Here is a 24,077-nt window from a genome sequence, read left to right as displayed (position 1 = left end):
TGCCACCTACACATTTATCACCCCCCTCCTGAATATTTTTTCTAGGGCCTGTTGTATTTCTTCTTACAATGGGCTTTACTGGTAGTGTTATATAATGATAGTGTTCCTGCCTGACTCATTGGAGCCTGTAGGACCAAGCCTGGGGACTCACAAACAATGGACAGTAGGATCCAAATCCCTGCTGACTTGCTGCAATCACGGATCCCTTGCTGGTTTGAATGATCCAATGGCGTCTTAGTGTGGGAACCTTGAAGTGTATATAGTTGGCCCCATTGGCCCAGTTAAGCAGTCTTCTTTAGTTAGTGGTTACCATTCTGTAACTCAATAAAGAGCCATGATCACTGCAACCTCGCCTCCTCCATGCACTGAACCCACTATATTATCGTATTCCCAGTGCATTCTGGGATTAGGCACTGTTAGAAGACATATTTGTCTACAATAGTATTCTGAGCTCATGGGTCTCTTGGAAAAAGGAGATAGAATAGAGTTCCCAACCTCCCACTGGGGGTGGGGTTCACCCAATCTTGGGGCCTCCAACCCACCAGTACAGGATTGGCTGGCAGGGAGAGCCCCACCCTGAAGACCTCTAATGATGCCAGGCATGCCCAGCACAATGATGTCACTTGGAAGTCATGTAATCATGCTGGGCATGCTGCATGGGGATGCTCTAGCAATTTGGTATATAACTCTTTTAGTTTTACACCAAAATGCTAGAACGTCCCCATGGAATATGCCCAGCGTGATTATGTGATTTCTGGATAGGGTTGCCAAGCCCCTGGTCTGGGTGGGGGTTCTCCTGCTCTGGAGGTTCCCAACCTGCTGACCCACATTGGGCCAGCAGGGGGAACCTCCCCCACTTGCAGGTGATGTCATTGCACCAGCGACATCGCACATGGCTGCTCTAGGCATTTCCAGGAAAACTCTATGGTTTTCCCTGACGCTCTAGCAATTTGGGAGGGCAAAACTCTATGGTAGTTATTGTACTGTAGAGTTTTCCCTGCCAAACTGCTAGAGCGTCTTTTCCCGGAAACACATAGAGTGGCCATGCACAACGTCTTCTGGAGAGTGCAGGGGACTTGGCAACCCTACTTCTGGGTGATGTCATGGTGTCCCGCATGCTTCATGCACACATGGGTAAGTCCCCCTTCCAGCAGCAAGGTAGAATCTGGCAACCCTAGAATGGAAATAAATTAAAATGAAAGGAATAGAAATTAATTTCTGAAGTGTATCTGTTGTAACCAAAATTGTGGTGTTATTTGGAAGGCTAGGTGTTGTGCTTTCCTAGATTCCCCTTTTCTGTGGCACAGCCCCTCACAGCTGGAGACTGTAGACGCCATCTAAATGATGCAGCCAATGTGAAATTTCTTTGCTATGCAATATGTGGATGCATAAGGAAGACTTACACCATTACACTCATGTGTGTACACTCATGTGTGTACATTCATAGGCACCAATTGTGTGGGATCACATGACTCAAGCATGGTTATATGTAAAAGAGCTACATAAAATCTCAATTCCATCTGGCACTGTGTGCTTTGACTCACAATTTTGTACTTCAAGATGTTATTGAATTCCAGTTCTATTTTACTGCTGACTCTCTAGGTGATGGGAAATCAGGATTCTTTTTTCTCCTTTTCTAAAACTCTATCAAAATTTCAGAACACCAGAAGTCTTCTGTAGACTACACTTACATTTCTCTCTCTTTTTCTCTATCAAGAGATTGTTAATGAAATGTAGTTTTATACCTTCTGCCTTCAGATTTTTGAAACTATATTTTCTGCCCAGATTTTTTGAAGATATATATTAAAATCCTTCTACATTGTAATACTTTTATCTGCAATCATAATAGCAAACATCTTTTTAAATAGCTTCTAAAAGCCTCCACATTTTAGTAGTTGAAATGTTAAGAAAACATCTACACTCAGGATGCTGGCAAGTCAATCAAAAGGGCTGACAATTACATCCTCCTCCTTTCATTTGGAAGATCACTAATGGAACTACTTGGGTTTTAGGAGGCAAGAAGTTAGAGATGATGTTTAGACCCAGAGAGAATGTTTAGGCTTTTGGAATTTATGTTCAGACAGAGCTGAGTCCCTAGAATCAGAGCCTCTGACCATTCACCTCTCCTTTCAATTTAGGACAATCCCTTTGGGAACACTGTCAGTGCGGTCTTTAGCATGTACAGTCAGTTGCAAGTGCCATCAAGTTCACTGCAATCTCTCTTTCTGCTCTGGCACACTGTTACTAGTGATGAAGTTAAATGTTGTAAATAATATGCCTGTTTTCCTAGCTTGAGGTTCACAGCTATATTGACCTCATGTGGTATAGTGGTTACAGTGTGATACTAAGGCTGCAAAGTTCAGATTGCATTAGGGTGACTTTGGTTGAAATGTAAGAACAAAGTCCCTTGTATGTCAGTCTGAACTCCTTGGAATTCAGGAGCAGAAAGAACCAAATGTAATAGTTAAGTACTGAGTATACCCCGCCCCCCTGTGTATCTAGATATATTGCAAGAATATGCACATAATTAGCAAATCCATTATTGACATTCATAATAAAAGCAGGTGCCAAAAGACAGAAACCACTATAGATATTTTCTCAGAAACTGATTATTTCAACACAAAATCTTTTAAAATTTCCTTAACTGCTGAATTGGATAAAAGTTTTTACAATATATTTCTTACTTAAGCAGTCAATTTGGCTGGAAATTTCTAAAAGTGAAAACCACTAACATCCTAGAGCAGGACAGGAGTCAAGTTGCACCTTTAAGACCATCCAATTTTTATTTGGAATGTAAATTTTTGTGTGCTCTTAAGCACACTTCATCAGATGAGGAATCCAAAACAGTGAGCAAAGCTGGATTGCTCACTGTGCTGGATTCCTCATCTTTTGAAGTGTGCTTAAGAACACACAAAAGTTTACATTCCAAATAAAAATTGGTTGGTCTTAAAGGTGCAACATGACTCCTGCTTTGTTCAACTGCTTCAGACCAACACGGCTGCCCGCTTGAATATATCCTAGAGCAGGGCATACATGTTGTGTGCAACTTTTTAAAAATCACAGTTGGCTGTTGAAGGGAACACCTCACAGGCTAATTTGGGGGGATCTTTGATTCAAGAACAAACCAACAACAGGAAAGGATTGCATTGACAGGCCCCTGCCCTGAACTAGGCAGCACTCCTGCTGGGATAAACAAACTGAGGCAAATAAGTTGCTCACACATACTGACAACAGGCAACCAGACATTTCTTTTCCTGGACCTACAGGAGATCAACCAATATTGTTTTTTAATATGAATTGCTTTCTCCTTCCCAGGGAAGAATCACATTCTCACTAAAGGTGTAGCTAGCTGCTAGCCAAATAAACTCTATTATTATTCTCTGTGATAGGCTTGCCAATCCCCAGGTCCCAGCGGGGGATCTCCCAATTTGGCAGGCTCTTTCCCACCCCCAGTCAGCTGGCTGGTGGGGGGAAGCCCACCCCCAGCAGCCTCCATATGCCTTCAAACCTCAGAAGGCTTAAGAAGATGCTGGGACAGTTTGCTCTTTGAAAGAGGTGTGTGTGCCTTTAAATCTCCAGCTATGGAGATTTAAGAGAATAAGAGTAGGGTGGGCCTGCAAAACAATGTGGGAAGGAGGAAGGGAAGCAGCCCAGTCCCTCCCTTGCTTGTTTGCAGAGTAAATTGGTGAGTAAATTGCCCCAGTGAGACCACAGTGCGCTTCCAAACTGCATTTATTTTGGCTGCTGTATGTGTGTGTGTGAGTGAAAGAGAAAGAGAGTGGAAGTGCAGTTACTGGGGAAATGAAGTTCAGGGGAACTTCACTGCTGTATTTTTATTTATTTGTTTTAGGGAATGGGAAAGTCTCCTGGCCCCACCCCCAAAGTCCCCAGGTATTTTGTGAGTTAGACTTGGCAACCCTACTCTGTGACCATGTGAACATTTCTGTTCACCAGCAGAATTTTTTAAACAAATTATGATAGTACAATAATTCTGATCACAGAAATTCTTCCCCTCTACAGTCATGATAATGTACTCCAGACCTACAGGTTTCCTTCCAATACCACTTGATCTAAATCTTCTTGAACACTTGACCACTCATGATTTCCATTGTATTGCAGATTTATATTTCATCAAGAAAATAACATAGACTAGGGCCCTGGAGTCAAATGCTATACTACCCCACACCCTAGTGTATGCCATTCTAACTCTGTCTGGGTGCATCCTGATCACTAACACAAGAGAGAAATGAAGAGGCACATTTAGGGTCAAACCAATCAATGCAGAAGGAACCTATGATGAGAATGTATCTGAGATCTCTTGACATCTTCAAAACTCCTTAAAAGCTGCCAACCATCAGTTCAGCAGTTGTTAGTCCCAGTAGAGGAAAGAAGAAGAATCCAGTGTTTGTTTGTTTCTTTGTTTCACTAATGAATCTAAGGACAAACTAGGTATGATAAAAAATACCCTCAATATTTACACAAGTTTGGATCGGGACGGTGTGGCGGTGCTGATGTTGTTAGACCTGTCGGCCGCGTTCGACACGGTCGACCATCGGCTGCTGACCCGCCGCCTCGCCGATGTTGGGGTTAGGGGGTCGGCCCTACAATGGCTTTCCTCCTTCCTTGAGGATCGGGGACAAAGGGTGGCAATCGGGGGTGAGCTCTCCCAGAGACGCACACTACATTGTGGGGTGCCTCAGGGAGCAGTTCTCTCGCTGATGCTATTTAATATCTATATGCGCCCCCTTGCCCAGATTGCCAGGAGGTAATGGGCTTGGGTGTCACCAGTATGCAGATGACACCCAGCTCTATCTGCTAATGGAGGCCGGCCTGGCTGTGCCCCAGAGAACTTGGACCTGGCACTGCAGGCCGTGGCAACTTGGTTAAGGCTGAGCGGGCTGAAACTGAATCCGGCGAAGACAGAGGTCCTTTGCTTGGGTCGGGGCGCTCTGGGAGGGGAAATATCCCTCCCGGTCTTTGACGGGGCGCCACTGAAAGCGGTGCGGCGAGTCAGAAGCCTGGGAGTCCTACCGGAGCCTTCATTATCAATGGAGGCCCAGATAGCAGCCGCTGCCAAGTCAGCCTTTTTTCATCTGAGGTGGGCAAGGCAGTTGGCCCCCTTCCTAGAGCGTCGGGACCTGGCAACAGTGATACACACAACGGTCACTTCGAGACTGGATTACTGTAATGCCCTCTACATGGGGCTGCCTTTGTGCCGAACCCAGAAGCTGCAGCTAGTGCAGAACGCGGCTGCCAGACTGTTGCTGGGGCTCCCAAAGCGGGAGCACATACAGCCGGGACTGCGTGAACTGCACTGGCTGCCAGTTATATACTGGATTCGTTACAAGTGCTGGTTATTACCTTTAAAGCCCTATATGGCCGAGGACCTGCCTACCTTAGGGACCGTCTCTCCCCGTATGAACCCCAGAGAGCACTGAGGTCAGCAGGGAAGAACCTGCTGACTATCCCCGGGCCAAAAGAGGTAAGACTCCAGAGTACCCGTACTCGGGCTTTCTCTGCTATGGCTCCACAGCTGTGGAATCAGCTCCCAGAAGAAATGCGGGCCCTGCGGGACTTTGAACAGTTCTGCAGGGCCTGCAAGACCATCTTGTTCCGAACGGCCTTCACCAGCTGGAACTACTAAACTACTAAGTAAACTTGCCAGCGATTATAGCACCAAATACACTAATGTTTTTATAGATTTTAATCCATTGTAGTTAAATGTTATTTATTGTACAATGTATGTACTAAGTTCTTGTTGTTAGTCGCCCTGAGCTGCTTTGGTGGGGAGGGCGGGATACAAATAAAACGTGACTGACTGAAGTTTGCCTATACTAGGGAGCTGAATTTTAAAACAAACAAACAAACAGAAAACAGAAATGGAATGTGTGAATAAGGGAAACTAAACCCTGCTACCATTCTTGCCATATATCTGTATAAATCGATGCCATAATGCCCCTGTATAAATCGATGGTGCGGTCTCATTTGGAGTACTGTGTGCAGTTCTGGTCGCCGCACCTCAAAAAGGATATTATAGCTTTAGAGAAGGTGCAGAGAAGGGCAACTAGAATGATTAAAGGGCTGGAGCACTTTCCCTATGAAGAAAGGTTGAAACGCTTGGGACTCTTTAGCTTGGAGAAACGTCGACTGCGGGGTGACATGATAGAGGTTTACAAGATAATGCATGGAATGGAGAAAGTAGAGAAAGAAGTACTTTTCTCCCTTTCTCACAATACAAGAACTCGTGGGCATTCGATGAAATTGCTGAGCAGACAGGTTAAGACGGATAAAAGGAAGTACTTCTTCACCCAAAGGGTGATTAACATGTGGAATTCACTGCCACAGGAGGTGGTGGCGGCCACAAGTATAGCCACCTTCAAGAGGGGTTTAGATAAAAATATGGAGCACAGGTCCATCAGTGGCTATTAGCCACAGTGTATGGAGCACAGGTCCATCAGTGGCTATTAGCCACAGTGTATGGAGCACAGGTCCATCAGTGGCTATTAGCCACAGTGTATGTGTGTATATAACATTTTTTGCCACTGTGTGACACAGAGTGTTGGACTTGATGGGCCGTTGGCCTGATCCAACATGGCTTCTCTTATGTTCTTATGTTCTTATCTCTGTGTTTGGTTTCTTTCACCATTTTTTTCCTAGTCTGACTCATTTCTAGTATCAGACCTGGTCTGGTAGAAAATTGCTTTAAGCATCCTAAAATATCAAGGTGAGGCATGGGAGAAAGCAGACTAGACTCTGCTAGAAAGCAGAATGAACTTCCTTCACTCATGAGACCCATTTATGTTTAAAAACCACCTCCCTGCTTGCTTTTCACAGGAATGGCAGATTCATGTAAATTCATGTAGGAGCTTTGTATCAGTTGTGCCTGTTCTACAAAGGGAGAATTCTCATTGCTTCTGCGCCCCAAATTTGTCAGGGTAGATCCCTTGAGAGAAGAGTATAACAATCCCTGAGAATTTATTTCCAGTTGGATAAGTAACAAAGGTATTGCTGGAAATTTGCTCTCAAAAGGTTGCCAATCCCCAGCTGCAGGCAGGAGATCCCCTGGTTTGGAGGCCCTCCCCTACTTCTGGGTTATCAGAAAGTGGGGGGGGAGGTTGAATGTCTGCTGGGCACTCTATTATACCCTAAGGAGACTGGTCCCCATAGTGTATAATGGAGAATTGATTTGTGGGTATCTGGGACTCGGGGGGGGGTTGTTTTTTGAGATAGAGGCACCAAATTCTCTGCATTGCATCTGGTGCCTCTCCTCAACTACCCCCCAAAATTTCCAAAATATTGGACCTGGGGATTCAATTCTATGAGTCCCAAAAGAAGGTGCCCCCATCCCCCATTATTTCCAATGAAAAAAAGGCATTTAAAAAGAGCATGGTCCCTTTAAACGTGATGGCCGGAACTCCCTTCAGAGTTTAATCATGCTTCTCACAGCCTTGCTCCTGACTTCATCCCCAAAGTCCCCAGATATTTCCCGAGTTGGACCTGGTAACCCTAAACGCAATGGAAACAAAAAATGAATATAATAAAGAAAGTGAACGTGTATGATTATAGCAATAAAAAGGGCAGGGTATTTTAAAACTAAAAAAGTAACATTTTTTGTTCACACTATTACTCCAGTCTGACCTCTATGCATTTGTGTGAAAGACTGGATAGAGCTTCTTTAACATATACATATAGGCTGTGTACATGTCATCAAAGAGTTTCTTCCAAGAATGCGGAAGCTGCCTGTGCACACAACACACACACAGGGATGCCAGCTCTAGGTTGGGAAATACCTGGAGAGTTCGGGGATGGAGCCTGTAGAGGGAGGGACTTGGGTAGGGGAGGGACGTCAGCAGGGTACAATGCCTTAAAATCCACCCTTTTAATCAGAAATTTTCTCCAGGAAAACTGATCTCTGTTGTCTGGAGATTAACAGTAACACCAGGAAATCCTCAAGCCACACATGGAGGTTGGCAACGTGGTATTCCATTTGGATGACTCCATAGAGGCTGGGGCAATGGGCATGATCCTTTCATTCTCCTGAACAGTCACTGGACAACCGAATAATGCTATAGTCTCAGGCCATGTATATTAGTGCAGTGTTAGACAGGGTCTGATCTAGGGGAGTGGGGGGCACTAGACCCAGGTGCCGCCCGGGGGGTGCTGAATTGGGTAGCCCCCTCACCCAGGCAGGCAGGAGGGGGTTAGAAAGATTGGCTGCTTTTGCCACCTCTCTGCAAGGCAGGGAGGCAACAAAGGCAGCCCCACGGTTTCCCTCCCCATTTAAACACCCCACCATGTGTTTAAATGGTGAGGGGAAGGCAGACCCATGGCTTCCCTCCAGCCCCATAGCCAGAATTTGAAGAATTGGGGGGACCTGATTTTTTTCAGGGGGCACATAGTGGCCCCAACCTCCATGGCCCTCTCTCCTACCACCGCTGAGGAGGAAAGCTGCCAGCTCACTGCCATACAGCCTCTCCCCTCCCCACAGCTGCCCCAAGGTGAACCCTTTCCACCCCTCTTCCAGCATCTCTGGTGGGCCAGGGTGAGGGGTGGGGTGAAAGGCGCCACCAAGTCGCAGCTGACTTCTGGGGCTACAAGACCTCCGATTCAGATTTCTTCCTGTTGGAGGACAAGCCGAGGCTGCCGAAGCGCAGCTCCCACCCTCACTCGGGTGGCCAGCAAGGCCAGGCTAGAAAACCCCTGCAGGTGAACATCACCTCTCCACTGATCCCCAGCCTTGGACTGCAGCTGGGACCTCCACTTGTGTGCGCCAGCCCACCCTGCCCTGCCCTGCCCTGTCTGGCAGAGAAAGCCTGCAATGGAGCCATCTGCTCCCTACCCCTGTCGCCCCACTTCATACCCTCTTTGTATGTTCTGTTTTTCCCATGTTGAGCACTGTTTCCCTCAGAAGAGAAGACTGACGAAAAGTAGGAATTGAGTTCTGCCCTCTCTTCATTACCTGTTACACTTTCCTGCCCTCGCAATGGGCCTCCATGTCCTTGCTATTTTTCTTACTCTGAACATAAGAAAAGAACCTTTTTGTTGTTTTTATCATCTTTGGCCAGCCCAAGTTCATACTGAGCTTTAGCCTTCCTAACTTTTTTTCTACAAACACTAGCGGTTTGTTTATATTCATCTGTGGTTATAAGGCCCTCCTTCCAATTCCTAAAGGAGTCTTTTTTATTTCTCAAGGCTTTAGTTTGCTGTTTATGGAGCCAGCTCAGCTTCTTTAGGCTTTTTGCATTTTATCTTCTCATAAGACTCATCTGTGATTGCGCTTTCAGTATTTTGCTTTTAAGAAACTCCCACCCTTCTTGAACCCCCTTCTTCCTAAGTATTTCTGACCATAGGATTTTACCCAGCATAGTTCTAAGTTTTGTTGAAGTTTGCCTTTCTAAAGTCCAACCTATAAGTCAGGCTTTCGGTGTGAGTTTCCAACAGAGCTGTTGTCTCCTGAATAAGGGGGAAACTTAATCCTTTGTTCAGGGTAGTATGGAGCCTTAACGGACTTTCTGCCTGCATTTCCCAGTTAGAGATTTGCCCAGGATTACATGCAAATACTTTGAGCCGCTGATCTCAGCTGATGATTGATTCTGAAGGGGATTTTTCTGAAGCTTTGAAGATCCGGCATGGAAAAGGAGCATCGTTCAGCATCTACAAAGGATTAAGAGCCATTCAATTGGCTTAAGCCTGTCTGGATCTCACTCTCTTTTGGGACTGATAAACATCTGAAAGACTAAGAAGACCGAAATTTAAAAAGCATAGCCGCTAAGGTACTTTGATCATTATCTCTCACTCCGGGACATTTCTAAGCTATTCTAAATAATAGTGGAAGGTGGGAAAGCTCGAATAAGAAAGAAAGTGAGGGGAGGAGAAGAAATTTTGAAACTTGGACTCTGTTAAATTAAAGGCATTGATAGAATTTGGGAAAGAAGAAAATTGTTTTGAATACCTGTGGTCAATGACATAGGCTTCTGTGTTATGGCTCTGTACTTGCAATCAGCATAACAAGTATTTAAAGACTGCGATATTTGGAGAACAAGAGCTGAGCTCAGTGAACCATAGAGAAATTACAATCGCCATTTTGAAAGAGGGAAAATTGCCAAAAACTGTTAAAAATCAATATCTCAGCCAATATCTCAGTCTTATTTTAAACAGCAAGTTCTAAGCTACTGGACTTGGTGCTGGATTTAGAATTGGAGCCTTTTGAGTTTTGGGGGGTTTTTTTATTAACTCGTGCAAGATCTCATTCTTTGGACAAAATGCAAAGCCAGTTTGATACCATGGAAGCCAGGATTATGAAGGGTGTGGAGAAGATGATAACAGCTAGCAAAAAAGAGCTTAAGAATGATATTGGAGACCTTAAAAAAGAAGTTGAAGATTTTAAAGATGAACTGGGTATGATTAAAAACAGGGTCAAGGAGGTTGAAGAGAAAGTTGATGTACATGCTTCCACCTTATTAAAATTTCAAGAGAGGGTAACAATCCATGACTGCAGATTAATGGAAACTCAAGTGCATCTGAGAGGAATACCTGAAGGAGAGGGAATTAATGGATTATATGGTGAAAACAATTGCTGACTATTTAGAGGAAGATCCTGAAAAATTCAGAAACATGTTGGACAGTGTCTATAGAGTTAATTCATTATTTGCAAAATACAAAGGCCTACCAAGAGATATAGTTATAAGACTAAGGTCAAAGGATGTGGCAGGGAAAATTCTAAGTAAAAGTTTCCAAAAAGCTCTGACAGTGGAAGGGAGTAGAATCAAAATAATGAAAGAACTGCCAAGACAAGTGATAAATGATGGGAAGAAATACAAGAGATTAACAGAGAAGCTGCGTGCAGAGGGAACGAGATACAGATGGATACTACCCTAGGGTTTGGGCTTTGAACAACGTGGAAGAAGGATTACAATAAGAAATGAGCAAGAGATGTACAGTTTTTTTTAAGAGAATAAAGATTCTGCATCATAATGGAGTACAAGTTACTATCTTGGAATATAAATGGACTAAATTCACCACAAAAATGAAAAGCAACATTTCATTGGATTAAAAACCAAAAATGTAATATAATTTGTTTACAGGAAGTTCATATACAACAAAAGGATTACAAATTTTTGTGGAATAAATCATTGGGATTGGAATTTTTTTTATTGGCGGATCAAAAGAAAAGGGGTGTGGTCTTTTACATCAAAGAACAATTAGAACCAAAATTGATATTTAAAGATAAAGATGGAAGATATATAGCAGTGGAAGTGATGATGGATGCAAAGAAAACGTTGTTATTAGGATTATATGCACCCAATGGAGCAAAATATGTTTTTTTAAAAGACATTAAAAAAATGTTGGATGAAGTGTCCTATGACCAGATCCTGATGATGGGTGATTTTAATGGAACAATACAAAATAATATAGATAGATCTGGCCAAAAGAGGAATAATAAAGATGGAAGACTGCCAAAATCATTTTTTCAGTTGGTTAAACAAGAAAGCTTGGAAGATATTTGGAGAAAATTTAATCCTGAAGTAAGAGACTATACTTTCTTTTCAGCAAGACATAATACTTTTTCCAGAATAGATATGTTATGGGGCTCTAAAAGCTTGGGCCTCATAACTAGAAAAGTGGAGATTCTACCAAAGGTTTGTGCAGATCATAACCCAATATGTTGGATTACAAAATTGCAAAAGAAAACAAGATGGAGAATAAATGAGGACTTGCTACAAGATAAAGATATTGTGACTTTTCTAGAAAAGGAAACTACAGCGTTCTTTCAAATAAATGACACTGATGATATAGAATTCCAGATGGTTTGGGATACTTATAAAGCAGTAATGAGAGGACTATTAATTACATTGAATAGTAAAGATAAGAGGGCTAAAGAAAAGCAGATGTTAGACATACAAAATGAAATAAAGAAAAAAGAAGGGGAACTAAGAAAAAAACCAGGGAAAAAGAAATTAATAAGGGAAATTACAATATTACAATCCCAAGTAAGACATTTGTTGAATAAAGAACTAGAATGGAACTTAAAAAGTTTGCAACAGAAATCGTTTGAAGGTGCGAATAAACCTGGGAAGTATTTAGCTTGGCAACTGAAGAAAAAGAAAGGAAACAAAATTATCAACAAAATTGTGGCAAACGGAAAAGAGAAAGTGGATAAAGAAGGAATTAAAAGAGAATTTTTTTAATATTTTGCAAATTTATTTAAAGGTGTGAAAATCAAAAAAGAAAAAATGGAAGAGTATTTACAAAATATTAAAATAGCACCCCTGACTGAATATACGAAAAAGATTTTGAATGACCAAATAGAAAAAATTGAAATTGAAGCAGCAATAAATGTAATGAAAGTAGGTCATGGATATACAACTAAATTTTATAAAATTCTTAAAGATGAGATAGTACCAAAATTGCAAAAATTGATGAATATGATAAGAATAAAAGGGGAAATTCCTTGGAAAGAAATACTTGGAAAGAAGCTGTAATTTCGTTGATTCCCAAGGAAGATAGAGATGTCACAAATGTAAAGAACTATAGACCAATTTCATTATTAAACAATGATTATAAGATATATACAAGAATCTTGGCAGAACAACTTAAGCAATATTTGATCAATTTTATAAAGGAAGATCAAGCGGGATTTCTCCCTAAAAGGCAAATAAGAGATAATGTAAGAACTGTTGTAAATATTGTAGAATATTATGAGAAGCATCCAGAAAAAGAGGTGGTGTTATTTTTTTGTAGATGCAGAAAAAGCCTTTGATAATTTGAACTGGGACTTTATGTTTGCAGTAATGGAAAAAATACATCTGGGAGAATATTTTATAAGAATGACGAAAGCAATATATACGGATCAATATGCAAAACTGTGTATAAATGCAGACCTTACAAAAGAAATTAAGGTGAACAAAGGTACAAGACAAGGATGTCCGCTTTCACCATTGTTGTTTATAATGACTCTTGAAATTCTGTTAATGCAAATACAAGACGACAAAGAGATAGAAGGATTGAAAACTAGAGGATTTTCTTATAAATATAAAGCATTTGCAGACGATATTGTGTTCATAACTTAGAATCTGATACAAGTGGTACGTTTGTTGATAGCCAAGATAAAAGAATACGGAGAAATGGCAGGACTATATATAAATAAAGAGAAGTCGAAATTTTTATGTAAAAATATGCAACTAAATAGACAGAATTGCAGAGTTTGACGGGATGTAAAGTTACTTCTAAAGTTAAATATTTAGGTCTAGAAATAACTATGAAGAATATCGATTTGTATAAAAACAATTATGAAAAGTTATGGTGTAAGATGGATAAAGAATATGATGAAATGGAATAGACTCAATTTGTCCTTATTGGGTAGGATTGCTGCAATTAAGATGAACATTCTGCCAAGAATAATGTATTTGTTCCAAACTATTCCGATTGTGAAAGATAGCAAACAATTTAACAAATGGCAAAGGAAGATTTCTAAATTTGTATGGGCTGGGAAGAAACCGAGGATTAAGATGAAAATTTTAACAGATGCTAAGGAGAGGGGAGGTTTTTAACTTCCAGATTTAAGACTGTACCATGATGCAGTTTGTTTGACATGGATAAAGGATTGGATGATGCTGTTAAATAAAAAACTTTTATTGTTAGAAGCTCATGGGAACAAATTCGGCTGGCATGCTTATATGTACTATGGGAAAAATAAGATGGATGGTCTTTTTTCTCACCATTATATCAGAAATAACTTACTAAATACATGGATAAAATATAAGAAATATGGTGATGAAAGAAAGCCACTATGGATAGTGCCAGCAGAAGTAATAAAAATAACAGCTGAATCTGATGAAGAAAGAGCGATGTCATATAACCAACTGCTAAAGATTCAAGGTGATAAAGTTGAATTAAAATCTGCAGAAGAGTTAAATAACAAGTATGCAACAAATAAAAAGCTTGATGGAAAATGATATTAAATCTGTTGGAATTAGACGTGAGCAAACAGAATTGGAAAAGGTTCTGCTTGGAGATAATGAAAAATTAATATCGAAAATATATAAATTATTGTTGAAATGGTCTACAGAAGAAGAAGTAGTAAAATCTCAAATGATTAAATGGGCAATTAATGTAAATAAGGAAATACAAATGGATACATGGGAATATCTTTGGAAGAACTCGATGAAAATATCAACATGTCAGAGTATTAAAGAGAACTGTTTCAAGATGATGTATAGGTGGTATATGACTCCGAAAAAACTGGCAAAGATGAGTAAAAAGATGTCGGATAGATGTTGGAAATGTAAGAAACATGAAAGTTCTTTTTACCATATGTGGTGGACTTGTGGAAAAGCGAAAAAGTTTTGGCAGATGATACAACAAGAAATATCTCAAATTTTGGGATATGATTTTAAGAAAGTAGCAGAGACTTTTCTGTTGGGATTACAAATGGAAAAATTTCCAAAAGAAGATAGAACTCTAATTTGGTACTTGCTCTCAGCTGCTAGGACATTATATGCGCGCAGTTATGGAAACAAGAAAAAATACCAGAGAAAACTAACAGGAACTTTAAGAGACTATGATTTGGAAGTGTCTAAAAGGGAATGGAAGAAATTTAGAGGATATATAGAAAAAGAGTGGAATTTGAAAGGACATTGGGCAATTTTTTAACAATGAATTTAAGAAAAGGGAGAAACTGAACCTTGATGGGTTAAGGGTACCTTTATAAGTGAACTTAAGTATATAACATCGGTGGAAGTCTAGTAAAGGAGGGAGTGGGGACTAGAAAAATATCATATGGGTTAGGGATAGTAATGATATAATTAGACATTGTTACCATGTGTTATTAATAAATTGTTTTAAAACCTAAAGTCCAACCTATAAGTATGACTACGTATAGTTTTCCCCTTCCCTAAGACTGTAAATTCCAAAATCACATGGTCACTACTGCCCAAGGTGCCCACTAGTTCCACTTCTTCAATCAATTCTACCTTGTTGGTGAGAATCAGATCCAAGATAACAGATCCCTTTGTTTCCTTCTTCACTTTCTGGATAAGGAAGTTGTCAGCAAGGCAAGTCAGGAATCTATTTGACCTTTCATTTTTAGCAGAGTTGAACTTCCAACAGATGTCCAGGTAACTGAAATCTCCCATGATCACTGTGTCCGTTCTCTTGGAGAACTTTGCAATATGTTGTAGGAGTATCTTATCCAAGTCCTCTGTCTGGCTTGGTGGTCTATAGCAGACCCCCACCATAATATCACTGTTATTTCTTACTCCTTTCATTTTTAATCACTAGAGAAGTTTCAATAGCTTCATGATTAATTTCCCCACCATTTGATAATATTTATAACCACAATATGACAAAATTTACATTGAGGCAAATGATGCAAACTTAAGACTCATGGATTTCTGTAAAGCTTTTGACAGAGCTCCCCGTGGTTCTGATGGGTAAACTAGAGGACTGTGGACTGGACTCTAGGTTAGTTAGGTAGATAGGGAACTGGTTGGAGAGCCACACACAAAGAATAGTTGTCAATAGCATTTCATCATTGGGGCGCCACAGGACTCAGTTTTGGGCCTGGTACTTTTAACAGTGATCTAGATGAGGGTGTGGAGAGGCTACTCATTAAATTTGCAGGTGACACCAAATTGGAAGAAGCAGCAAACACACCAGAAGACAGAGATAGAATTCCATGGGATCTGAACACACTGAAAACGTGGGCAGATGCAATTTAACAAGGATAAACATTGAGTTTTACATCTGGTAACAAAAATGAGCAACACATATACTAGATAGGGTATATATGTCTGGGTAGCAGTGTGCATGAACAAAATCTTGGGGTACAGGTGGACTGTAAGTTAAATATGAGCAGCCAGTGTGATGCACTGAAAAAATAAAAAAGGCTACTGTGATCTTGGGGTGTATCAACAGAGGCATAACATCCAAATCGCAAGATGTCATAGTCCCATTGTTGCATCATTCAGGATGAAGCTGGAGTATTCTGTGCATTTCTGGACACCTCACTTCAAAAAGGATATGGACAGAATGGCATGGGTGCAGAGGAAAGCGATGAAGATGATCGGAGGCCTGGAGACCAAGTCCTAAGATGAAAGGCTGAGGGACTTGGGAATGTTCAGTCTGGAGAAGAGGAGGTTGAGGGGGGACATGATTGCTCTCTTTAAGTATTTGAAGGGGAGAGAAACATGTATGCCACTTCCTCAAAGAAAGAGCAAGATAAAAAGAGGAGCGCTTGGAGCTGTTCCTGTTGGCAACAGAGGATAGGACTCACAACAATGGGTTGAAATTTACAGTGGGAAAGTACCTGCCAGATATTAGGAGAAACTTTTTTACAGTCAGAGTTATTCTGCTGTGGAATCAGCTACTAGGTTTTCTAGGGTGAGGCGGTGGGTATCTGCCCTTTAGGTTGGAGAAGAGGAGGTCCTACAACTGATTGATTAATTAAAAACTAATAAGTCACCAGGTCCAGATGGCATACATCCAAGACTTCTGAAAGAACTCGAAGTTGAACTTATGGATCTCCTGACAAAAATATGTAATATTTCATTGAAATCTGCCTCCATTCCTGAGGACTGGAAGGTAGCAAATGTCACGCCCATCTTTAAAGAGGGTTCCAGAGGAGATCCGGGAAATTACAGGCCAGTCAGTCTAACTAACAATACCGGGAAAGTTGGTAGAAAGCATTATCAAGGACAGAATGAGAAGGCACACTGATGTACACAAGTTATTGAGGAATATGCAGCATGGGTTCTATAAGGGAAGATCTTACTAATCTGTTACAGTTCTTTGAGAGGGTGAACAAACATGTGGACAAAGGGGACCCAATAGATGTTGTTTACTTTGACTTCCAGAAAGCTTTTGATAAAGTTCCTCATCAAAGGCTCCTTAGTAAGCTCGAGAGTCATGGAGTAAAAGGGCAGGTCCTCTTTGTGGATCAAAAACTGGCTAATTAATAGGAAGCAGAGAGTGAGTATAAATGGGCAGTCTTCGCAATGGAGGACGGTAAGCAGTGGGGTGCCGCAGGGCTCAGTACTGGGTCCCATGCTCTTTAACTTGTTCATTAATGATCTGGAGTTGGGAGTAAGCAGTGAAGTGGCCAAGTTTGCAGATGACACTAAATTGTTCAGGGTGGTGAGAACCAGAGAGGATTGTGAGGCACTCTAAAGGGTTCTGTTGAGGCTGGGTGAGTGGGCGTCAACGTAGCAGATAAGGTTCAGTGTGGCCAAGTGCAAAGAAATGCACATTGGGGCCAAGAATCCCAGCTACAAATACAAGTTGATGGGGTGTGAACTGGCAGAGACTGACCAAGAGAGAAATCTTGGGGTCGTGGTAGATAACTCACTGAAAATGTCAAGACAGTGTGCGTTTGCAATAAAAAAGGCCAATGCCATGCTGGGAATTATTAGGAAGGGAATTGAAAACAAATCAGCCAGTATCATAATGCCCCTGTATAAATCGATGGTGCGGTCTCATTTGGAATACTGTGTACAATTCTGGTCACCGCACCTCAAAAAGGATATTATAGCATTGGAAAAAGTGCAGAAAAGGGCAACTAGAATGATTAAAGGCTTGGAACACTTTCCCTATGGAGAAAGGTTAAAACTCCTGGGGCTCTTTAGCTTGGAGAAACGTCAACTGCGGGGTGACATGATAGAGGTTTACAAGATTATGCATGGGATGGAGAAAGTAGAGAAAGAAGTACTTTTCTCCCTTTCTCACAATACAAGAACTCGTGGGCATTCAATGAAATTGCTGAGCAGTCAGGTTAAAACGGATAAAAGGAAGTACTTCTTCACCCAAAGGATGATTAACATGTGGAATTCACTGCCACAGGATGCGGTGGCGGCTACAAGCATAGCCAGCTTTAAGAGGGGATTGGATAAAAATATGGAGCAGAGGTCCATCAGTGGCTATTAGCCACAGTATATATATGTATATATTAGCCACTGTGTGACACAGAGTGTTGGACTGGATGGACCATTGGCCTGATCCAACATGGCTTCTCTTATGTTCTTATCGGTCAGCCTCCCCTACTGTATATACTGTATATCTTACTGCACTGACTCGCTGCACTGTTTATGAAATAATTGTAATTGCTTTTATTAATATATGATTTTAATGTGATTTTATTATGTTGTGCTCCGCCCTGAGCCCCCACAAGGGAATGGGTGGAATATAAATAAACTATTAATAACAACATTAACAACAACAACTATAATAGTGAGGTGGTGAGCTCCTCCTCACTGGTAGTCTTTAAGCAGAAGGATGATCTAGGCTGATCCTGCACTGAGCAGGGGATTGGACTAGATGGCCTGTCTGGCCCCTTCAGACTCTATGATTCTATGATACTTCCTGAATTTGAAATCAGATTCTCACCCCTACATACAAAAACACACTTGGTGACTGTGGGCCAGTCTCTCTCTCAGCCTTGCCTACCTCACAGGTTTGTTGTTTCTTTGCTCTCAAGTTACAGCTGACTTATGTTGACCCCATAGGGCTTTCAAGGCTAGAGTTGTTTAGAAGTGGTTTGCCATTGCCTGCCTCCGCATCATGACCCTGGTATTCTTTGGTGGTTTCCTTTCTAAATACTAACCAGGGCCAACCGTATTTAGCTTTCCAGATGTGATGAGATCATGCTAGCCTGGGGTACCCAAGTTAGGGCACGGGGTTGCTGTGAAGATAAAACTGAAGGGGAGAGAACCTTCCTTAAAGGAAGGGCACGATAAAAAGATAATAGATAAATGTTGGCTGAGGAGCCAAACACATAGTAGAGACTCTGCAGAAGAATATTTATCAGAGTCTGCAAAAGCAAGAATAATGCTATGGAAAACCAGTTTGTTGTATTATCTGCTATGTAGCAAAAGAAGCAATCCTACATGTAAATGTTTTTTTTGCACAAAGAAATGTGAATTCTTCATGCAGTTTTGAAATGGATTATAATCTTTTCATCTAAAGACAAGAACATGCCAGATCAACAAGATGTACCAAAGAAAGTGACAGTTGCAGGCAAAAACTCTCTTCATTCCTGGTGTTTGAAGAACAGCTTCAGACCCCACACTGGTGGTCTCTTCTCTCAAGAGTGGCAAAAAATACATCAGAAATAGACACTGGTGCCTTTAGAATGTAGAATCAGGATTCCCCCACTTCCAGTGCCCTAAGCCCCTGTTAACACCATTAGCAAAATCCTTGGCTATAATTCAATTGTCTTTCTCAGCATCATATGCAAAATGATTGTTTCCTGTAATTTATGGATGGCAGAGCCTTGGTTTGTCCCTTATTAATAAGCTTTTCTTCTTATAGAGATTATGTGCAGATAAGACAGTTATTTACTAGCTAGATCACATTTTAAGAAATGAAGAGGGGGTGGGGGGGAAGGCAGGAGCAATTTCTAGGCTTGCCAGGATGTCATTTCATGCTGTATAAGAGAGACTTGTTAAAACTCTTGTGGCAGGTAATAAAAATAAAACAAAGTGACAGCACTGAAACTGCTGTGCAGTAGGAAACATAAAGTTACTCTTGCAACATTTTCTCTAACTGTATCTAAGTTTAATAGATTCTGGAAGAATTTAGCTTTGAAAGTCACAAGTGATATGTGTTCAGTGTGTAATGCTATATAACTAGTGATCATCAAAATCTGAGGTGGGGGGATCCTTCTGTCACTAGGAAATACGTGAAAATTATTATTTAATTGCACTTTGCTGGCAAAATTTTTCATATGTTCTCCAAGTTTGTCTTGGAAATTTATTTGAAAACCTATTTTCTCCTCCAATGCCAAGAAACTTCTTGGCAGCTAAAAGGGAATAATTTTCAGACCTTTATGAGAATATTTACAGGTCAGCAACTGCAAAGAAACACAAGAGGTGGATAAAAAACTGACTAGGCATCGAGTAGCTGGTCACCTGATTGGGGAGAATCCTTGGATACCTTTCATTAGGTTTCAATTTTAAGTCCACGTCCCTTCCAACTTTGACATAAAGTTACTCTTTATCAACAGAAATCACTGTTTTGATGAATCCCTTTCCTAAGACTTTCACTATTATCTCCTCTCCCAAAACAGGGTATGTCCTGTGGGAGCACAAAGCTTTTCCATTCACTCCAGCTGAAGGTCAAAAGTCATGGCAGAAAAGCTCTTCACTGTTTGCCTGCCCCAACAGCTGCTTCCAGCATTAGCAAAGTTAACTGGTTTTTAACAGAAGGCCAGGTACCTTTATTGAAAGGCATACCCTTGATGGATGCATTTTCCCAAAGTATTTTAAATATATAAATGTAAAAGGACAAACCAGCAAGTTAACAGTGCTTACTTTATCTTTAACATAAAGTTTTGATTAGGAACCTTCAGCTTGAGAGGTGGAATATAAATCTTGTAAATATATAAATAGAATCTTCAATCAATCTGATGCTTAGGCTGTTTAAGATATTCACCTGTCAGGAAGACTAGAATTTAGGTGATCCTAGAGTAGTAATATATATCACCTAGAGTAATATATATCACCTAGATAGTATATATATTACTATCCCCATTCCTAGGACTCCACACCACCTTCTCCAGTTGTGTTTCTCCTGTTTCCACTTGTATTATTTTTTCCCTTAATGCATCTGTTCATTTTTCCTGAGAGGAAAGTTGGGCAGAAAGCAGGATTTCATTTGACACACACTAGAACATATTCCCCAAATATGTTTCCAGTGCTAGGCCTTATCCCAGCACTGGGAAAGACAATAAACAGACACTGCTCTTGAGCATGAACAAAGTGTCTTTCTCATGAGGCTATATAAGTTCAACCAGCATGACTTCCTAATAGGATTGAGTTAAAGACTGGGGAAGGGAAAAAACAATGGATTGAACCTTAAACAGAAAATATGAGATTCTGGCACCTTCCAATAACCTTTTTGACCCATATGCTAAGCTAACTATTCATATTTCCTTTTCTCAGAAAGGCAATAAACCATCCATAGAGGATAGGTGGCCAAAAGAAATAATTTCCCATTTGTCTAGGAGCTGATGGGGAAGTGTGAAGGGGGCAATTAAGGTAAATACGTTGCTACAACACCGGCTACTTTTTACCCAGTGACCATATCCTTTTTTTTAACCACCTCCAAATGGATTTTGCGAAAGCACAAGTGTTGCACTCTGTGGGGAGGAGGGACATCCCCCAAACAAGCAACGTGTGGGAGCAAGTTACAGAGACTACCTTATCTTTGCAACCCAGAATAGCCCCTTTTCATTCTCTGACACTTGCTGGGCTCATGATCGCTTTTATCCTTTGAAAGTGCAGAGACTTACCCCTGTAACTGTTTCCCGGCTTGTAGAATTCCGGATCGCCTTCCACGCGGAGGCTAAATTCATTATATCCTTCTCGCCTAGTGCCTTGGGCTCGCAGAATCCGGCTGCAATATCCTTCGGATTTGGCGGCTCTCTCTAAGGTTTCATCCGTGAAGGAAGCGAATGTCATCAAGGGGAAAGTCCAAGATAGTAACTGCAAGGCTTGCAAATAGCCATAATAATAATAAAGACCCATCATCTGGGTTTCCCAACAACTTTGGAGGGGGGGGGAATAGAAATGTGTTGCGTATAGCAGTTGCTGCAAAATCAGAACATGAGCAGGTTGAAGTAAATGGCTGGGGAAAGCCCCCCTCCCACCCCTTTCTTGTCTCCGGAGAAAGCAAAGCAAAACAAGGAAGAAACTGGCTAACAAACGCAGCCTTTAATCAGTTGCAGCCAGCGAAGTCCACCCTCCCTCCCCGCCTGGGGAGGGGTTGTGATATACAGAGAGAGGGGGAGAGAGTGAGAAGACAAGGGGGAAATGGCTCGAGCTGAAGGACCAGCTCTGCCGCTGCAAAGGAAAGCCAGAGGAGGAGGAAGAGGACTGATCTTGCCCAGATCCGAAGAGAAGTGCTGTTTTGTTTCAGACCGTGTGATTAGCAGCTCGGTGCTGTTTATTTAGCCAAGCTCAATTCACAGGGGTTGGCGAAATAGCAGAGCAGGGTGGATTGGCGGTTGAGGGGGACGGAGAGAGGGGACGACGACGCTGTCGTCTTCAAGACATCTGGGCGGGGATCCCCAGTGGATGGATCGCAGGGAAGAGACATTAATCGCCTGAATTCCTGCCGAAGCCAGTAGTTACTCTATAGATAAAAGCACAAACAAGAATGTCTTGACTGGATTCTCCCTTTCTTCAAGCCAGCCGCTAGACACCGCGAATATCCCCCCATCATTCTTCAAATCAGATGGTACCGAGGTAATCATACACACAACCCGCCCGCTTTCTAAAGCGTCTGCCTCCCTGAAGTTTTTAAAAAGCAGAATTTGGCTCCCTCAACAAGACATACAAGAAAAGGAAGGGGGGGGGGAGATAAGGACAAAAGGTGTGCAGTACTCTGATCCTGTGCACCTTTTCTCAGAAGTGAGTTCTGAGTTCATTGGCTCTCCTACCCCAAAATAAATGTGAATAGGACTGATGCAGTTACTCTGGGAACTAAGTAGCTGGACCTGAATCTGTGTGTAAACCTGAGAGATCACTTTCTAGCAGAGGATGCATGTATCTGAAGAATGGAGGAAACCCTCATTGGACCTGTTACCGAGACCTAAGGTCAATAGGCTCACACAGAAAGACAAGGAAGTTCTTCAGCTATGTGTGTCCCAAGTTGTAAAGGTGAGAATCACCTTGAATTGCGCCTGGAAACAAAAACAAAAGCCAATTTATACTTATACAGGGATTTTATCATGTGTCCTCACTAGGATTACCAACTTGCACTTTTAAAAAATATCCAGCCAACTGGGGAGACCCAGCCATGGATGACCCAGGGAGCAGGGGCTGGCAAGTGTTTGGAAAATCAGGCAGCAGATGAATGCATGAAGGCTAGTAATTTGCAGTGTGCTGAGGCCTGGCTGGCAGATTCCCATGTGCTGGGGTAGGAGCTGGCTGATCAGGGAGAATAAGTAGGTTTGCCACTCTAGGTTGGAAAATACCTGGAAAAGGACTTCAATGGTATAAAATATCATATCATATCAATTTTATTTATATCCCGCCGAAGCAGGCTCAGGGCGGCTAACAACACAGTCAATACATTAGTTTACAAGGTATTTAGACAAACTAATTAACACATTAATTAAAATGTTGCTAAAACTCTAAAATCAATAAATTTAATAAATACCATAGAGTTCACCTTTCAAAGTGGTCATTATATCTAGAGGTCTTGATCCCCATTGCCTGAAGATCAGTTGTAATCCTTGAGATCTCCAGCTGCTACCTGGAGGCTGGCAACCTTATAAAATAACTCCCTAGTTTATTTGACAAAATAGCTGATGAGGGAAACCGAGCCTTGGTGATGGGGAGGGGGGCAATGTTCTGTGAAGGTTCCCCTTATTTGTCCTAGATGGGTTGAGCTAACTCTATTAGAACAGGTGAGGACTTTAGGCATGCTCCTAAATCTAGTCTGACTCCCTTACATTTTTCCATCTATACTTTGTTCATTGGCTATCTTCCCTTATAGACTTGGCTGATTCTGATCCATGCTTCAGTAATTTCCAGGTTGGATTACTAATAATGTGTTTTTCAGCTCAGACACTTCAACTGGTACAGAGTTCAGCCACTCATTTTTGACTGGTGTTGAGCAGCATACCATACTAAGCCTGTGTTGAAACAGCTTTGTTGGCTTTTGTTTTGTTTCCAGGCTCAATTCAAGTTGTTGATTCTCACCTTTACAAACCTTTACAACTTGGGACACACATAGCTGAAGAACTTCCTTGTCTTCCTGTGTGAGCCTTGACCAATTTAGGTCTCAGTAATAGGTCCAATGACTGTTTCCTCCATTCTTCAGATACATGCATCCTCTGCTAGAAAGTATGCTTTAATCATGTGGCAGCACCTGTTCTATGGAATGGGCTTCAGAACATTCTCGGTGATTCCTTTGAACATTTTGATCTAGTACGATTAATTTGTTTCTGGTTTGGGTATTGGCATTTAAAATTATAACTATGCTTTTAAAAACATTTTATTACTAGTGAAGAGTTAACTGTTTTACATTTTTGAATAAAGTGGAGTATGATTTTTAAAATAAATAAATAACAAATGGGC

The 24,077-nt window shown here is 41.4% G+C and overlaps 1 protein-coding gene across 2 annotated transcripts in view; it reads right to left on the bottom strand.

Moving 5' to 3' along the window:
* The window catches only part of SPON1 (spondin 1), a 686,539-nt gene extending 664,830 nt beyond the window's left edge, over positions 1-21,709 (bottom strand). Inside the window, exon 1 of one of the 2 annotated variants that reach the window (XM_060261720.1) lies at positions 21,284-21,709. In XM_060261720.1, the coding sequence (XP_060117703.1) occupies positions 21,284-21,521 (238 nt within the window). In that variant the 5' untranslated portion in view covers positions 21,522-21,709. The remainder of the gene's footprint in view (positions 1-21,283) is intronic. The other variant, XM_060261719.1, reaches the window with a different exon arrangement.
* Between the last annotated feature and the right edge of the window lie 2,368 nt (positions 21,710-24,077).

Source organism: Heteronotia binoei, chromosome 21 (assembly GCF_032191835.1).
Source record: "Heteronotia binoei isolate CCM8104 ecotype False Entrance Well chromosome 21, APGP_CSIRO_Hbin_v1, whole genome shotgun sequence".
In the NCBI taxonomy this organism is placed as follows: Eukaryota; Metazoa; Chordata; class Lepidosauria; order Squamata; family Gekkonidae; genus Heteronotia; species Heteronotia binoei.
Note: the sequence above shows the minus strand (reverse complement) of the source record. Positions and strands in the feature narration are given on the sequence as shown.